The sequence below is a fragment of the Zonotrichia leucophrys genome, chromosome 12, assembly GCF_028769735.1.
Source record: "Zonotrichia leucophrys gambelii isolate GWCS_2022_RI chromosome 12, RI_Zleu_2.0, whole genome shotgun sequence".
NCBI classification, from domain to species: Eukaryota; Metazoa; Chordata; class Aves; order Passeriformes; family Passerellidae; genus Zonotrichia; species Zonotrichia leucophrys.
Genome location: NC_088182.1, coordinates 4,708,462 through 4,726,934, shown reverse-complemented (window position 1 = coordinate 4,726,934; position 18,473 = coordinate 4,708,462). Strand labels below are relative to the sequence as shown.

Below are 18,473 nucleotides of genomic sequence, written 5' to 3'. Positions count from 1 at the left end.
TTCTTGTTATCATTCATGGCAATAATTTACATTTTAAATTAACAGCTCACCAGTAAGCAAGTGATGGATGCTCCTGCAGTGTCTTGGTAGGAAAGACAGGCAGTGTCTTCAAGTCTTTTCTGGTGTTCTCATCACTGAAAAAGCAAAAACGGCCCAGAGTCAGTGCTAGTGAATCAGAGATGGACTCATCAGTTTGGGCAGAAGGAAGGGCTGCATTTGCTGCTCACAAACGTGGAGTGCAGCCCCATGTCAGGCTGTCATAGCAACGTAACTCGAGATGTCCTCTCACATGACAGTGATGGATATGGTGTCATGCTCATTATACACACGCGTGATGCTCAGGCCACCACCGTATCAATATTTATTCTGCACACCCTCACTCTATTTGCCGAGTGCAGAATGAGCCCTGAAACAGCTGCAGGAAAGCCCAAAAGTAAGGCTTGCAGTGCTAAGTTTTGCTCTGCCTTTAACAATACATTTCATGAAGCAGTATGGTATTTGTTAAATCACAGAAGTTTCACAGTGATCTGATTCAAAACAAAGGGTTTCAGTTCACACATTTTCAGTGAAAACAGTTCTCCTGGACTGCCCATCGTACAGAAAGTTCAAATACTCTGGACTCTAGGCCCAACCTGAAATGAAATACTGAAGTATTCAGTATGTGAATACTGAAGTATGTGAATGCAATTTGTCACGACAGAACCCCGGCAGAATATTTAAAACCTATTTACAGGCATCAGTAAAATGGTTCATATTTTCTCCTCACACGGTCCATTAGTTAATCAGCTGAAACCTGCACGCCCCATCTGGGCAGGATTTCTGCATGCCTTCAGCACCAGCAAGCACCAACACGACTTTTCTATGCAAAGAATGCACCAGTCCCGTCCATCAGCATCTGCCTCAACTTTGCCCAGGCTTTCCTTGAAGGTGTTTTTTCTGCTCCCAACCTCTGTTGTCATCAGATTGAGCCGTCAGAGTTTCCACCAGAGCTACGTCCCCCTTTGCCATGGGCACTGAGGATGGAGCTCTGCATATGGAGCAACCCTCCCTCCCACGACTCCATCTCCCAGATGCCACATGGAAAACGCAGGGGTTGAAAGGTTTTTTTGTTTTGTTTTTTTGTTCCTTGGGAGCCCAGGCTAATGGCTCTGCAAGGCTCTTCCCCAGCGCTGACAATGAGCCTCAGCCCTGAGTAAAGGGGACCACCTCTGGGGACAAGGGAACACTTCAATCAACAGCCTATTTATTCTTCAGCGTCTTTGATGAGGCTGCCAAGAAGGGGTCAATTAGCACCGAGGAGTGCTGCTTGCTGCACTCTTCTGCCAGGAATATCCATTTTTCTTTGCGAGCTGGCCAGCACCCAAACGCCACAAACGGGGACAGCTGGGTAGAAAATCAGGATTTCTCCTTCCAGCCCTCTAATACAGCCAATGCTCACAAAGGCTGAGTTTTATTCACCCCTTGCAGGCCTATTTTGATGGGATCAAAAGGCTGCAGGAAATCTCAGCTTGCAGAGAGAAGGTAGATTTCCAGGGGTTTGTAGGGTTACATGGAAATGCAGACACAGAGCACACTCTTCTGAAGCCATCAGAAACCAGAGCAAAGAATAAAATAAAAAAACCCAAAAAACCACCAAATAATAATAATTAAAAAAAAAACAACAAAAACCCCCAAAACCAACCAACCAAAAAAAAAAAAAAAAAAAAACAAACAAACTGAAAAACACACACACATAAAAAAAACCCAAAAAAACAAACCCACAATCCAAAAACTCCCAAAACAAAAAACAGCAACAAAAAAATACAACATGGCCTGAACTCCCTCTTAAAGCTGGATGGCTTGGCCCTCCAAGGTCCTGTCCAACTTCAATCATGGATTCACAGGATAATTGATAATTATGATACTTAAACCACAATTTTCCTCCTATTTTTAAACCTGATTTATCACTGCAATGGCTGCTCCAGCAGGCAGAGTTGGCAGGGAACTACAGTGAAGTAGGAGAGGTTTTGGAAGGAAGTACTAACAAAATAGCTCATTTTTGCCAAACAAAAGGGCTGTTTCTGTAAATGTCAATTCTCAGCCTCGTATTCATAATCAGAGGTTTAATGGGTGGTCATTAAACCCTTATTTAGTAACCTGGTTTTAAGGGCTGAGGAAATAAGGAGGCTGATGCTGGGGAGCCAGGGCAGAGCAGGGGACAGCTGACACCCAGCTGTCACCACTACACACGGGTGGAGAGGTCCCAAACTCTCCTTCCCCAACCATCACAGGGCCAGCAGCCTCCCCATCACTGAGAAATGCCACAAATCCTGGCAGCTGCATCTCCCATGCTCTGAAATGCCACCTTCTGCAACATTTGGGGCCTCCAACAGCACTACTCCCCTTTCTGTTTGGTTTTTGGGCCTCCTGACTATCTAAATCTGGCTAAATAGCAACTTTATCCTCATCAATGCCAAAAGGAGGGTGCTAGTTAAGCCCGAGTGATGAGTAGCAGCTCATCAATATGAAAATGTCTACCACTGAATTTAAATTTTGAGGGCTGGCCAGCAGAGCTGGCTCCAAGCAGGGCCCGTGGGCTCTGAGCTGGGACACGCAGTGATCAAAGGGCTGTCACCACGTCTGTGCCATGACAGGGGGCACGTCCCTGCAGCACTGACCCAGAACACTGTCAGCAGCAGAGCCCACGGGGCTGGGACAGCTCACAGCAGAGCTGGGCCTCCTCTCTTCTTCTGCCAACCTACAAACCCATCCAATTTCTCGCAATAACACTGATTTTATGAGGCAAATTTGGCTCCTGGGACTTGCCTTCCTCACAGGACCCAACCTCACACCCCAGGTTCAGACACCATCCCATCCACAAGCACTGGGAGAAGCCCATCCAAATGGACTTATAAGGGCTGAAACTCTCTGAGAAGCAACATGATTTTTTTTCTCCCTGCATAATTGTAAGATCAAGCATGAAACAATCCTAGAAAAATGTAAAAGACCTGGGAGAGACAGGGCACAGCTCCTTGCAGGCTGGATGCCTTCAGAGAGTGCAGGCTGGCACGCAGCAGCCTGGATCTGCTGACTGCACGCCCCAGGATTAGGGATGATTCACGGCTTCAGGGATAATAAAAGCCTCAAATGGTCCTCCCCCTCCTTCACAGAGTCCATTATCACTTCATCTGCACCAAGCAAGTCTCCCCTTGACCTTCAGGATCACTTTCCCAAGCCCTCTGAGCGCCAGCTGTTCCCCAGAGGTGACAACTCCCGATAGCAGGAGCGGCGCTTTGAATGATGGCCTGTTCCTGTTTGGTTTCACAAGGACCACGAGATGATAGAGCAATCCCAGGGCAGACAGCCCTGGCTCCAGATGTCCCACCATCCCCATTATCTGCCAGCCCAACACCCAGAGCTGTATCTGGCACGTCCATGGTGGGTTCCCACCAGGAGGAGGACGTGGCTGTCAGGACAGGGAGGCCCAACCTGCCTTTAATCTGACCCCTGCACCAGAGGGGGTTTCTGGACTGGTGGTTTTTGGCATAATTTCAATATATAAACTGCCCAGAGTCAATGGGACTGAACATTTTTTGGCAGAAGGTTTGTTTATTCCCCAGGAGGAGAATATAGGAAACTCTCAACCCAAGTATTTTTCCACTATGGAGAAGAATTAAACAAAGGCAGCAGACAGACCCTTTCCTTCCTATTCCACCCTCTAAACAGGAGTTTTCTCTCTGGCAGATACAAAGCAGAACTTGAATCAATCTGGGCAATGCAAATGGAAATAATGAAAATCTGCATCAGAGCCTACTCACACTGAACCTCAACTTGCACTCCTGGTACTGCCCATAATTAATTCTCTGTCCCAACATGATCAAACATTGGGCAAGATGCTGTCCCCAGCACGCCCTGCTCGTCAGTGCTAGCTCTATGGAGAGGGAGCTTGACTCTAAAACAACCAGGTAACATGATTAAAAATATTTAACATGTACCATACTATCAACAGGACTTCCCACTTGAAACTCCAGCAGCAAAACAGGACCAATCTCATGAGTTTCCTATACCCTGCTGATGTTACAGTGAGATTTCAGGCATCTTGCTAAAACCCCCACCAGAAATCCACAAAGGAACCAAGCCAGGCCATCGTGGCATGCACTGCCTAGAGCAGAAAATTACTGAAAATTAAAAAAGAGTTACATATTTATGCCCCCAGAAAGTGCATCTTGACAGCTTGTAATGGAGTGATACAACACTCCCTGCCAGGCAGAGATTTACAGAACTGTGCTAATTAGGACCATTTGTCAATGAGTTTCCCTGCACCCACTGTCAAAAACCAGCTTATGCCCCTTGCTAAGCAGGTAAGAGCTTAGATGGGGTAAGATGTGGTTAATGAGAGTAACAAAACGTGAAGAGCAAGCAACACACCCAGCAGCAAAAGCCATATATTGGACTGCAGCATAGAAGCTTATCAGCCCACAGATTCTTTGTAAATATTAACAACTCGATGAGGACAGGACTTCAGACAACTCTTAACTGACTAAAGCAAGGGCAGGTGTGCCTGAATTGTGTTTATAACATGTTATAAGGTACAAATTTATCACTAGGGAAAGTGCACTGTATAGCAACTTTATTCTTGGAGTTCCTTGACCTCACACAAATACTTTCATGTTGCTAGAGGATCACTGGAATAAGTCACTCCCAGGTTCTCCTAAACGTCACTATCTTAAGTTCAGTTAATTCTTGAAATGAATTTTAGGCATAGCACAGGTAGAATTTAGAGTGGCCTTGCCAGCAGAAAATGTCAATCAGCCTCTCAAAATTAACCTGAAAGTAATTTCATGGACACCCAAATATCAGCAAATTTGAGAATTACATATGAAATTCAGGGACATGTGCAGCTGCACAGCAAAAGTACGATACACTATTACCCTACATCATGAAGATGATTCAAAGCATTTCCATTAGGACTTGTCACCTCACTCTCTTCAAGATTTTTAGAGCTAGCAAAATAAATACTCCAAAACAGCACAAAATTAGAGCAGATGCTTCAAGGCTTGACAATCAAGGCTTTCAGAGGGTCAGATTATTCAGCTGATGTCAGTAACAGCCCTATTTCTTTAGAAGGACCACCGAATTCCTTTGCACCAAATTGTACAAGAACATCCTGCGCTGCTGCCCACACCCCAGTCTGGTCCTAAAGTGACTTTCTCAAGGTCCTAGTGACTTTCTCAGGGTCGTAGTGACTTTCTCAGCTTGGTGCAGACTCAGGGAAACATGACCAAGGTTTCCAAGGTTCTCCCATTCTTTACACCAAGAGATGAGAACCAGTAACATGGGACCATTCCTTTTTAGCTGGGCTGCTTCAGCAACAGGTGCCTGCTCTGTATGTTTTGGGTTTGTTGTAAAATAAAGAGCAAGGCAACCTCAGGCCCCTTGGAGGCTGCTCTGCCCTTTGAGGGACCACAAGAAACAGGTGTGAGGAGCAAGCAGTGAGGCAATGGAGGGGGAAAAATGAGCAGGGTGAAAAGTGCAGGAGAAAAAAGGCAGGAGGGAAGGAAGAGAGAGCAGGGGAGGTGCAGGGAGACACGATGGATTGAGCAGCTTTTGAGTATGCCAGAGCAGCAGGATCTTGGCAGCAGGATTTTTGAAATGCGCTCTCCGACAAATCCTCTTTTGTGACAAATGCCAGACGTTTCCCATCATTTCCCAACCCTTTCAGTTCATGGTCTGCTGGCCCACTCAAGAAAGTTATTTTTCTATTGAGGGGAGCCCAGGATGTGGAAAGGCCATGAACAAGGGGCTCCCGTTGGTACAGGGCTGCAGAGCCTGGCTGGGGCAGGGTGCAGAGGCTGCCACTTGAGCAGCAGACAGCAGCTGCCTGCTCAGAGAGGTATGTGAAGGGGCATTTAAGAGCCTTCCAACCCCATCCGTGAGAAGGACCCTGATAAGCAGCGCACATGGCTTTTCCAACCCCAGCTTGTTGGACATTCAGGCTGTGCTGCGAGTTCCCACCTTGTGCAGCTGCAACAGCTTTGGTTTCACAGCTCAAGGAGGAGCTGCACCAAACACAAAGGGTGGCTGGGACTGGATGACTATTCCCCATACTTGGAGCAGAGCCTTGGACTCCCAGGCCTGACCTTGAGCTCCAGTCCTGTTTCCTGTGCCAAATTTCTCTGCTTCCCAAGCACTGCCCAACTCCTGGGCAGAGCAGCAGCACCTCCTGATCTGCAGGGGTTTGGTGACTCCATACATTGGCTTTTGGAAGATGGGCCAGGGGCACACCAAGGAAAATGCAACATTTCTCCCATCAGCTGTGAGCACCCACCTCTCCATATGAGGACATGGTGAGCAGACAAACAGGGACATGAGCTGCTCCCAGAGCCACCTTGCCAGGTGAGACAATGCCACAACTTCCACTTTGCAGACAAGGAACAGGATGCCAAGGAAGCAGCTCTTCATGGCTAGAGAAAATCTGTGACCTGCAGCTGCCCTAAATCTTCAGGTCTTCTTTTACAGCTCTTGATGTAAAACATGAATATTGTGAAGACAAACCTGTTTGGTCCTTGGACCTACCACCTACAATGAGTGGTAGATGCCATCCCACAGCCCTGCTATGAAATATCCATATTTAAAGAGCTGCTTGCTCTTTAAGCATCACCCTTAGCAGTCCTCCCCTAACAGACCAGACAAAAGCAGAATGGCTCAGCTTTACCTGAGGATTTACTGCCAAGCAAAAATGGATATTCACAGTTAATACAATGCTTGAAGGACCCAAGCCCTTCCTCACAAAGCAGACTGTTATTTCTAACATTCACACTTTCTTCCTGCTCACACAAAGGTCAGCTTAGCCATATTAGCTGTGGGTTTTTAGCATGTCTGAGTACAGTAGCAAAGTTTAAAGCTTGTTATCACAGCCTGGCTGATACATGGAGATACATGGAACCACAAGAAAAATAAAGTGTCCAAATAATGATAAAGACCTGACAAATCTGCAAAAGCAAAAAAAGCTGACGTTGAAAAGCTGTCGCTCCATTTCCTCAAAGCACAAAGCACACCTCATGTGACAGATCTCAGCCACCATGGGAAGGAAAAGCAAAAGATTTATTTCTGCTTTTCTAGAGTGAGGATGTTGTTAGGACTCAGACCAGACCCCAAACTCCTGCTCAGAGCTGAGGCTGCAAGACTGGAAAAAAATCCCTGTAGACCTCACAAAGTTTTTCAGCTATTAGAAAAAATTGAGGTGAAATGTGATTTTTACAATAGAAAAGGCCACATGTTTTAATACTGAACTTGTACTTAAGGGAATTTCTAGGACAAGGGAAAAGCACCTTTTACCTGTGGCTGTGGATGTCATGATGCTGCCCCATGTGACAGCTTCTCCCCTGCATGGGGGGATGCTGAATTTCCTTGCACCTTGCTTGCCTTGTCTCTCATCTGTTTTGCATGCAGAGCACACACAAAAGACCTCTCTAGGTGGCTGGGTTGTGCCCACTCTAGCTCTGCTCTCTGAGTTAGAAATAATTAAAAAAAAAAAGAAAAAAAATAAAAGAAAGTATTGTGGAGGGACTATTAAAGAGGACAAAACACAGTAACCCCTTTTCTGCCCCTATGGAAACTGTACAAACATCACGCACATGAAATCTAAAAATTACTGTTCCTTACCAAACTGCCATAACTGTGTGTGAATATTAAGAGTTACATTGCTATATACAAGTAGTAAATCCCATGAGATCAGGTTATTAAATTACTGCAAACATTCTTTTTTCCTCCCTCTTCATCTAATCCTTTTTGCTCATTTCCACCCACAGTGCTTCCACCTAATTAATCTGCTCCATAATAAGCATTCTATACGAATTCCCTGAGAGTCCTCACAGAACTGCTTTAAAATAGGAAATTGTAAAAAACCATTACAATGACATCATTGCAGACTGCATATGCTTTAGTCTGCCCTGAACTGGATGAATCTACAAGCAGCACCAGTGGAAAAAAACCCTGTTGCTATGAAAAGTCTACACAAGAAATGGCATCTTAAGTACTTTTTCTTTGTATTTGCACCTGGTTTGCATGAAAAATAAAACTCTAGGAGAAAATGTTTTTATTTCATAATTAATTAATTCAATTCAAATTCAGTGTTCAGGGAGATGGAGCTCAGCAGTTCCCTGCCTGCCTCCCCTCAGCTCCTGTTCCTTATGGCAGACCTGCATGGATTCACCAAGGAAAGCAAAATTTTTACCCTGCCAGAGAAAAACTACTGTAGTCTTCAACCAGCTTTCTTTAAAAGGGTATAAAATTCAATTAAGCTCTTGGGAAAGTGGGTATCTGATACCTGTCAGCAGGGTGAGCATCATCATTATATGAAATAGATATGAAACATGACTTTTCCTAAACGTGCTTATTTACTACCTTGGTTCATCAGATGCTCCCAAAGAAAGCAAAATAAATAATCAACCCCCTCAACTAACAGGCTCTGAGTAAGCAGATCTTTGCTCATCTTGTCCTGAATCAGCTGTTTATTGAAAAAGAGGGAGCTGAGGAAAGCACACAGCTGGGTTTGACCGAGACAGAGTTAATGGTTCAGAGCCAGCGCCTCACCAGGTATTTAAAGAAAAAGTGCTGGGAGTCACAGCTGAAAGGCAAAGCACACAATGAGTCACTTGGCAAACAAGGGCCAGGAGCACAAGGGGCACAAGGCAGCGCCAGGGCTGAGCACTGATTTACAGCCAGGCAGACACAGCCTGCAAAAAGGCTCAGGGTATCAGTGCACAGGCATTTAAAAAGTGCATTTGCATGGAAAAGAACATCAGAAACTGAACTACAGTGCTGCTACAGGCACCAGATGGGTGTTCTGAGAGTGAATCCTCTGGTGACCCACCAGCTCTTTTGTAGCACCCAGGTGTGAGGAAATGGCTGGGGCTGAAGCAGGATCCAGACCGGGCTCTGGCCAGATGAGATGTGCCCTTATCCCCAAACTTGTCCTCCTGCTCCAACCCCAGTCCTGGGTGTGGCCACACCTGGAATCTTGGTCACATAAACCTGGCAAAAGTCCCAGAAACAGGCTGGACAAGCCACCTCCAACAGACCTCAGGTGTGTCCTGTTCCTGAGGGTACCTTCCTTAATCTTGGGGTTAGCGGTAGAGTGAGCAGGTGCTTTGCTATCAGACAATTATTAACTTCTTTCCAACAGCTATTTTCTAGCATTGCCCATGTTGTCTTTCCCACATTCTTTTCCACCAAGAGATCTTCCTGTTTGCCTGGCAAAATATTCAGCTCCCCAACAAAAGACTACCCAAAAATCTCACTCTGACCACTCTTAATTAAAAGCAAATTGTTAATACTACTTTCTGCACCTAGATCAATAACTTCACTTTTTTTCCAAGCACGATTTTAAAATTCAGGACTTCTGAACCAATTACTCCACAGCCTCAGTTGCAGGGCTATCTCTCACCCAAACCTTTCCCTTTTCCAAACTCCTTTATCACCCCCAGAACGATAAACCCCGGTGCCTCGCACATGTCAGCTATCAGGAATTCATTATTTTGTCTGTGTTATGTTATACCAGTCGGGAGTTATCTTTGCAGCCCACAGGCCAGAATCAAAAACGAATGTGTCAGCTATTTAAAGAAAATAGAAGCCCTCCTCCAGCAATTTAATTAACTTCCAGGGAGCAGGGCTGGGTTTCAGTCCTGGAAATGGTACTGGGGGAAATACAGTCCAAGATTACCAGTCAGAAAGTAAACTTCTTTTTTTTTTCCCCCAAGTTGCTTTCCTTATATAGTCCCTGTAGCTAATCTGATTTTGATAAACATTTTTCCAGTGCTAGGACAGCATTTAAGACTTCTCAGTTATAAACTGTCTCTCTCATCAAGCTACAAAGGAAAATAAAAGTATATAATATTTTACAGGATTTTTGAGGGCAGATGCTTAATTTGTAAACTAAATACAGCTACATGATTTATTTCCCGAGGAGGCCAGGCTTTATATGTTGTATATTTACAAAGTGAATAATTAACAGACTGCCAAAACATTGTCTCTTTAAAATTCAAATAAAATTTCCAAAATAAACAGAGTATGTACGTTTTCCCCCCAAAACTGAGCCATGCAAGAAGCTGCAATTTGAATCACATTATCTTTCCAAAACCTTTACATAGAGTTTAAAACCCAAGACTTTATAAAACCAGGCCTGCAGATTTTTCTGTTTCATTTGCAAATAGGAGAGTGGAGAAACGCAATTAACTCACACAGAGTTTCAAAACTCCAATCAATGACTAATGCCTGCTTGGGGTTCCTATTGCAGGAGGAGCTGGGTAAAAAGTGCTGGGAACTCAGCTGAAACACAGGAGCAGTCAACTGGAAGCCGTGCATGAGTCGTGAAAAGCAAACATGAGCCAGCGTTACATCCTTCCTCTTGAGCAAAGCGCGCCCAGGGCTGCTCAGGGAGGCAGAGGGGCAGAATCTGCAGCATCCCAGCCCTGCAGGACTGTCCTGCAGCCCCTCCTGGGGACAGCAGAGCCCAAGGACTGTCCTGCTCTGCCCAGGGCAGCCCTGACCCCATCCCAGGTAGGGGAAGAGGGACAACTCACTGAGCATCCCTGTGACATCCTCTTCATCACACACAGCAGGGAATTATCTTGGCTGGGATCACCAGTTGGGTAAACAGGAAAAGGAAATGGTACATGGTGGCCTGCTGCCACCTCTGCTCCTCATTCCTCCTGTGTCCCAAAGGCAGTTGTGGCTTTTGAGAATCTTGAGTTGTCCAAATCAGGACATGCTGGGGGTGCAATTTTGAAGCATGCAGTTTAGTTTTATAAAGATGTCTTCAAAACCAGGGTCCTCTCAAAGTGGGATTGGGATGGTTCATCTTACATAAAGTCTCTTCCCAGATTATAAACATGTCTTCAAAACCAGGGTCCTCTCAAAGTGGGATTTGGGTGGTTCTTACATGAAGTCTCTCCCCAGATAACAAACTACATGATCTTTAAGATCCCTTCCAACCCAAACCATTCCATGATTCTGTGAAACCCCTGTCCTCTAAGAGCCCAGCTCAGGACCTTGGGGTCCTGCAAAGCACCTGCAAGGACCAAACCCCAAAATCCTTGCTATTCCCATGCTGCCTGTGCTACCAGACCGTGAAGCCCCTCCAGAGTGACCCTGGTGGTGCAGAAATCAAAAGTTTTTTACTTTCTCCAAGCACCCACGTGTCAGGTTTGCTCACTGAAAAGAAACAGATTTCCAAGGAATGTGCTCACCCACTCAGCATGGGGCAGGGGAGGGTGTTTCTCAGCAGGCTGCTGCTCCCTGCCATCAGGGTGTTATCTGGGAATTTGAGCAGAGGATTGGGAAAGAGGTTCCTGTAGAACCACGGGAGAGAAACACAGCAGTGTTCGGGCCCTGGTACGGAGCTGACATCAGTGGGAATGCCACATGGTGACCCCACCACAGGATGTGTCTCCATGGAAAAGCTGCCTAGGGGATGTGTGTGAAAAAAAGCACACAGGAAGAGATCCCCAGCATTGCCTGGACTGGCCCAATCCTCACTTCCACAGAGCTAATCTCCAGGACTTCAGGCAATTCCTGTATTTGCCGGCGTTCATTCAGCACTAATCCAGCACCAGAAAAATCAACCTGCATGTTCTCACGGAGGCGGTGCAAGAGCCACATTCCAGAAGGTGATTCAAAGCAGAATGTCCAAATGACAGCGAGCAGAGAACACTCTAAAGGCACTGCACAGGGACACAGTCTGTGCAGCACAGCAAGCTGTGCAGCAGAGGACAGTCTTCCAGTATCCTCGTTAAGATATGCTGGTAATTAAGCCAGTGCTTTATCAGCACTGGCCCAAAGGGCCACTTGTGATATGTGACATGGAATTCCCTCACTCCTGGTGTGCTCACTGGGACAGCTGGCTGGGCTCATTTGCCACAGGGGTATAACATATGTTCAGTTTAACAGAGGGAACAATTGCTGCAGCTATTTCCATGGGACTCTTAGCTGCATTTGGAAATCACTCTTGTAGCAGAGTGCTCTTCCCTACAATTTTCTTTAAATACTTCTGAAGGTAACCAAGGGCAATCCACTCCTTGCAACATGTCCATGGAAAACAGCCACGGTTCCTGGGCTTGTGAAGCCATACTTACAAACCTATTTATGGCAAATGATAAGGAGGCTGTGTTAAGTTTAAACCACATAAGGGAGGTTTTCACCACCAAGGTGGTTTTTAACATTAACCCCTGTTCTTGAGAATCAAGAAAATTGTGCCACCAGTTGCTTCAGCTTAACAAGTTACTTATTGTGGAGTCAGCAGTGATTTTCTAGTTATCCGTGCCTAGCTGAGCTAAGCTTAGGGCATCCCTGTAGGGATCAGGCAAGATAAGGGGTCTTTCTAGAGAAAAATGCAGCATATTGCAGGTGTAAGCAGTGTACTGGGGGTCACAGAGCAGGTCTGCAGCATGAACAGGAACAGAAATGGTCTGCACAGCCAGCCCACCCAGCTGACCAAAACCACCTTTTTCTCCCTGCAGGTGTGACAGCATGCCAATGAACAGCAGGAGGGGGTCTGATGGACTTCACAGAGCGTGTCCTCTGGCAGAGAACAGACAGGCCTTTGAAGGGAAGGGGTCTGGGGATTGGCACTGGCATTTACTTGACAACTGCCCCCTCGAGGGAAAGCAGAGCCACTCAGGCAGTCAAACGAGACTTGCTCCCTGCGTTTGGGCACACAGGTCTGTACTGAGCCCTCTACAAAGCTGTTGCAGCTAAAGTGTAAAACACACTTCTCCCCCACATGGAAACTCAGCAAGCAGTAAAATATTAACGTGACCAAAGCCAATCTTCTGGATCTCTATTTGCTCAGCGAGCTGTTTCTAATGGAAGGTCTTTCCCCGTGGCTCCAGCAGGTCCAGGTGACCCCACCAGCTCCCCTCAGCCCCTTATCACAATCAGAGCTGGGTAAGCAGCACCTCCAAGGGGAAGGCAGGCCTGATGATGAAGCTTTAAACAGAGCAAGGGGGATGCACATCAGCCAGAACACAAGTGTTGGGTCAAGTGTGGGGAGGGAGAGGCCCCGGGGCAGCTGCAGGAGAACATGGCTCATTGATCCCAGGGCAGCTGATGGCTCAGGGCTGTGGGCAAGGTCACCCACAGGGACCCAAACACAGGCCAGCAGAAGCACAGGCAATGGTTTGCTTGGCAAAAGTTTGGCAAAGCACAGGTTTTCCCAGCAGGGAGGTGTGGGAGCTTCCCCTTCTCCCACTGCGGCACCCACACTCGGGAGGGGAGCACAGCGTGGTGGCCTCAAACACTGTTTTGACTCAGAGCTTGCTCACAAAAGGCATTACTCACCCTGCAGACTCAGATTTTATCCAGCCCAGCAGCACATTTCACTTTCTTCGGGCACTGCTCGCAGCTGGACTTTACCCCCATTCGTGATTGTTTGCAGTACAATGCCAACACAGAAAAACACATCCATCAAACACACCAGTATTAGAAAGGAAAATGTTATTACCTGGAATAGTCCCCTTTAGCTTCCTACAATTGAAAAACAGTGACAGAATTAAAACACGATCTCTTCAAAACCCTCGGTTTTCCCAGCATTGTTCACTTCCCCACTCCCACAGCTCTGCAGGCAGATCCTGACCCCCACCACACTCCCTGCATGTGCTCAGGAGCTGGACTTGGCCCCTCGTGCTCCCAGCTGCAGACAATCCACCCACGGCACAAATAAAACTGCTTCCAAAACGGGGATGAGTTTCACATTGCAAATCAAATGCTGCTTTTAGTGCACAAGGAGTGAAATACAATTCTCCCTCCTCTCCCATCCAGGCAAAGGTTGGCTGTACAGTCAGGTCAGCACTTGGGAGGAATTGTGCTCACTCGAGATGAAAACAACTGTTCAGGCAGATCAGGCTGCTGCTGCTTTGCTGTGGCACTTTGTCGGTGACAATGCAATGGGGGAAAAACCCCAATTTTTTAAAGGCAGAATTTTATTTCATAGAAAGTGGCAAATAACTGAAGTTTAAGTCTCATTAGAGCAAAACTAGATTAATGAGAGGGAAAACTAACACTGTATATTTTAACATAACAGAGGCATTAAAACCATATGCTTGGAAAAGAAGATTCCCAGGCATAACAGAGCTGATTGAGCTACAATATTTACACTTTTCTTCCCAGATCTCTGGAATGCATTTAAATTACAGTTAAGTGATAAAATGAATGGAAACCTGCCCAGATAAATGACTTCCCTTGATTAGCTTTTACTCTTTCCATTTAAAACTCCTCAAACAAACATTTCAAAAACAACTCCTGCGTGTTCCAGCTTCCTCTGCCGCGGAGAGCACAAACAACCCTGCGGGGGCTCCGTACGGAGCGGGGAGGGAAAAACTCCGGGAAGGGAATAAACTGAGCCAAACCGAGCCGGGGGCAAACACTCACCTGGAGCACCAGGGCGGCCAACTTGAACACGGTCTCGCTGTCCACCTCGATGTGTCCCTGTGCGGAGAGAGCGGAGCGTGAGCGGGCAGCAGGGAGGGAAGGGAAGGAGGGGGCTCGGCGGAGGCGGCGCTGCCGGAGCAGCGCTCCCGCCCCGTGTCCCCGCTGCCACCGACACACACACAGAGCCCGTCCTGCCCAGCCCCAGCCCGAGCCCTGCCCTCCGTACGAACGCTGCTGCTGCATTGCACGGGATGCTGCCCCGTGCTGCTGCGCCCCAACCTGCCAGACATCACCCCAAGGATGTTAACGCACACCCCATCCTCAGGGAGAGGGTCACAGCATCACAGACTGGCTCTCACACACTGCAATCTGTGGAATTACAGACTGGCTGGGTTTGGGACCTTAATGACCATCCCATCCCGAGCCCCCTGCCCTGGGAAGGGACACCTCCTGTTGGCGTTCAAAAACACATAATCACGGGGGATTATATGCGGTGCTTTTTATTAAAGCGCTCTGGGAATCGGGGTATTACCCAAATCTGATTCCGACCATACATCCGAAATGATCATGTCTTTATACTCTATCTAACGATATTTTATATCGCTATATAACTTTCATGTTAATTATTAAACTTATATTGTTCTATTGTATACATAAATTTAGCCCCTCTGAATTTCCAACATAGTTTCTCATTATTCCTCTTATGGTTATATAATAATTATATTGAATTACTAAACAATCATCACATCTAACAATTATATAATTTATCATACTGCTTATGCAGGTGCAGTTGATCTGGGAAAGCACAAAGCCTAACATTTTAGATTCTGTCTTTAACTTTTTCCAGGGCTCCACTATCACTTCCACCAGGCCAGGTCGCTCCATCCCTGCAAGTGTTGCGATTCCACTGTTATCCCTGGGGGAGCTTGGTCCATTGATCAATTGTATTGGGTCTGGGTGCTATTAGCATGTTGAGGGGTTGCTCTCAGTCTAGAGGTGTGGTCTAATTTTTGGAGGTTTTATTTTGCTCCAAGGTCACCCCAACCAAAAAATGCAGAGCAGTGGCTTATGTGTCAGTGAACCCGGTGGGTGAGTATGTGTTTGAAGGTGGTTGCTGGTTTTGAAGTTCCACTTGCAGGGATGGGGCATGGCAGATACACAGTTGGATGGCACCCAGGAGCACCTATCAGCTCCACAAACAGCAGTATTTGACAAGATCTAAACCCCTGACAAGAAAAGTATTTATTCCCCAGCTCATTTCTGTGCTCTCCACTCATTTGGGTGCATGTATCCCCTGGGATAGGCCTGGCCCAGCCAAAAGAAAACCAAGGAACTACATCCACCTCTCCATAAAGAGTTTTATTGCTTACAGTTTTAGGGCCATTCCTTGTTAGCTGTGACTGTGGTACACAGCCCCCTGATGCTAAACCAGCCATACTGATTAATCACAGGGACAGCATCACTGAGTCCTTTGTCCTGCTCAGTCTGCATCCTACAGCTTTCCTTTCCTCCAACTCCACTGGAGCTCTAGAGCAATGTTCAGAAAAACTGCATGGACCCCATGGTGAAAATATCCTGTGCCTTGAGCCCACCCCAAAACCAGCCCTGTCCTAACAGCACTGTGTACTCAGAAACTCCACAGGTGCCAAAGCATCAAAAATACACAAGAATCCTTTTTTTTTCTCCTGCTTACAAGCTTAAGTACAAACTTTCCACATTAGTTTCTTACCAGGAAAACCCCTGGCCTTGGTTGTACTCAGGGACCAGCAGTGACACTGGAAGAGCAAAGGAGATGCACTGACAGTGGCACTCTTTACTCCTCCTGCACCCTGCAAACAGTGGGTAAAGCACAAACCTGAGCCTATGGAGCAGCCCAGGAACTCAGATTTTTCTTATTGACCTTCTGCAAATGCAGGTAGTGGACATGATGCCTGCCTCATGTCACTGAGATCCCAACACACCCTTAGCCCCCAGGATCTGTTGGCTGAATGAGGAGACAAAGCAGACCAAAAGCTGAAATAATGCCAAAACCAGGGCAGCAGCAAGATCTACAGAATCACATACAGATACAGGGAAATGACATCTCAAAATATATTAGGGCACATCTGGAGCTGAGCTAATTTACCCCAGCTGCAGGTCTGGCCCACAGAGACTAAATTCAAAAGTTGAACAAACAAATAATTCAATTTTCATGGAAAGGAAGTGTTTTTGCCAGCTTTGTCAATAAAACATTCCAGCAGCAGCACTCCCCCAGGCCTCTCTGACAGGCAGACCAGGAGGAATTTCCCCTTTCCCAACAGGTGTGGCACCAGCTATGCAGGAGAAGCCCCCAAAGCATTCCCAGACATATTTTATTAGAAGGAGAGGAGGGGCACATCAGAAGTTCAGAGAAAAAAAATAGCTTGAAGTGCATCCTTCCTTCAGATCTCTTTCATGTTGGTGCTTAAGAAAAGAGGCAAGATTGCAGCCCAAAAACTCCTCATGTAGGTGCAATTTTAAGGCACTTTGTTACTTCCAGGTCTGTATCAGGTTAGTCTTTGTCATGCACATCTGAGCTGGCTTTTTGAAAGCTTAAATTGCATCTGGCAAGCAACCTCTGATGCCAGCTGTGGTGGTGAGAGGATTACAGGAGATCAGGTCACCCCAGCACCACGGTGTCCTTCACCAGCACACAAAGAACTCAGATATGAGAAAATGCCATCTCAGGGAACCCCAGCTCAGCAGGGAAGGTGAGATCTGGCTCAGCAAAGCTGCCCTGGATCACAAAATCAGGGAAAACAGGGACAGAAGGGGCTTTAAAAGCTCACCAGGAGCACAGCTCTGCCCCAGGGCAGAGTCAGCTACATGGGGCTCGTTGCCTTTTAAGCCTACAAGAAACTCAAGGAGATTTAACTCTCCAAAGCCCTCTTGATTTACTGCTGGCTCCCAGATAAGCTCAGAGCACTCAGAGCTGCTGCAGCAGAGTCTGCTGACCCACAGCAGGAGCTGCTGCTGGCCTCACAGGGGTGTTTGGGACTTCATAACCAAGCACCTCCTCACTTCTCATCTTCACAGCACCTCACAGCCATTAACTAATTAGCAAGAGTAATTATGAGGCCGCTCTTCTGCGTTTGTTTGCTTTTTCCTAGACACTGGCCTTAAGAAACTCTGGTCACTTTACTGGCTGCCATGGCACGGCCACAAGTGTTAACAGTGATGCCACAAACCACTTCATTTAGGGTTTTAGGAGACCAAAGGGAGCATGAAGGGGGACTGGCTTCTCCAGGTGAGGAAGTTTCAATCTTTGCTTTGAGTGAGGGATTTGCTGTGCCAGTGCTCTCAGCTTCAAATGCATTTGCTTAGAAGCTGTAAAGAGTGAAGAGGCAAGAGGATCCTCCCTAAATTGACCTCCTGAAGATGTTGCAGGTGTCTTGACCAAGCAAAGGGGACAATCAGATCACCCCAGGGGCAGGGCTGCCATCATTCTCTCCAGCTGCTGCAAACCTCACAAGAGGGTGGACCAGCCAAGTTATTGTCACCACAGTTATTGCCACCACACAGTAACAGTGGCAGGAGACTGGGGCCACTCTAAGCAAGGCTCAGGAGAAAAAAAAAACCAAAAAAAACCCAACCAACCAACATAAAGAACAACCCACCCTTTAAAGGGATTAAAGATCACGGAAAAGGTGCAGGGAAGTGAGGGGACTGTCCTGAAGTGCTGCAGTAGCTAAGCAGCAGAGCAAGGATTTGAAGCCAAGGATGCCAAAGCCCAGCTCAGCCTGTGTTTGACAGACTAATGCTCTCCAAGTGACAGTCTTGTCCTGGGCAATTCCCTCTGAGCCTGCAAGTACTTTTTCATCATAATGTAACATTATTTGCCATCTGGCTCACCAATTGGCCATTGCTGTGATGTAATCCAGCTCTGCCCTGGGCTGTCATGGAGTTTGGACAGCCCTTGGCTTGACACAAATCCAGACAGTGATATGTGCTGTTCTGCAGTGCAGGACCATGACTCTTCTCAGTCACTCAGGCAATATTTTGATTTTATAATCATCCTTCAGCCTGGAGGTTGGCAGATGGGGGTTTCT

The 18,473-nt window shown here is 46.8% G+C and overlaps 1 protein-coding gene across 8 annotated transcripts in view; it reads right to left on the bottom strand.

Annotated features, from left to right (window-relative positions):
* FRMD4B (FERM domain containing 4B) overlaps positions 1–18,473 on the bottom strand; it is a 132,410-nt gene that overhangs the window by 27,006 nt on the left and 86,931 nt on the right. For all 8 annotated transcript variants that reach the window (XM_064724094.1, XM_064724090.1, XM_064724095.1 and 5 more), the window contains 3 exons: positions 14,407–14,463; positions 13,481–13,503; positions 51–134 (listed from right to left, as the gene is read on the bottom strand). In XM_064724094.1, the coding sequence (XP_064580164.1) occupies positions 51–134; positions 13,481–13,503; positions 14,407–14,463 (164 nt within the window). The remainder of the gene's footprint in view (positions 1–50; positions 135–13,480; positions 13,504–14,406; positions 14,464–18,473) is intronic.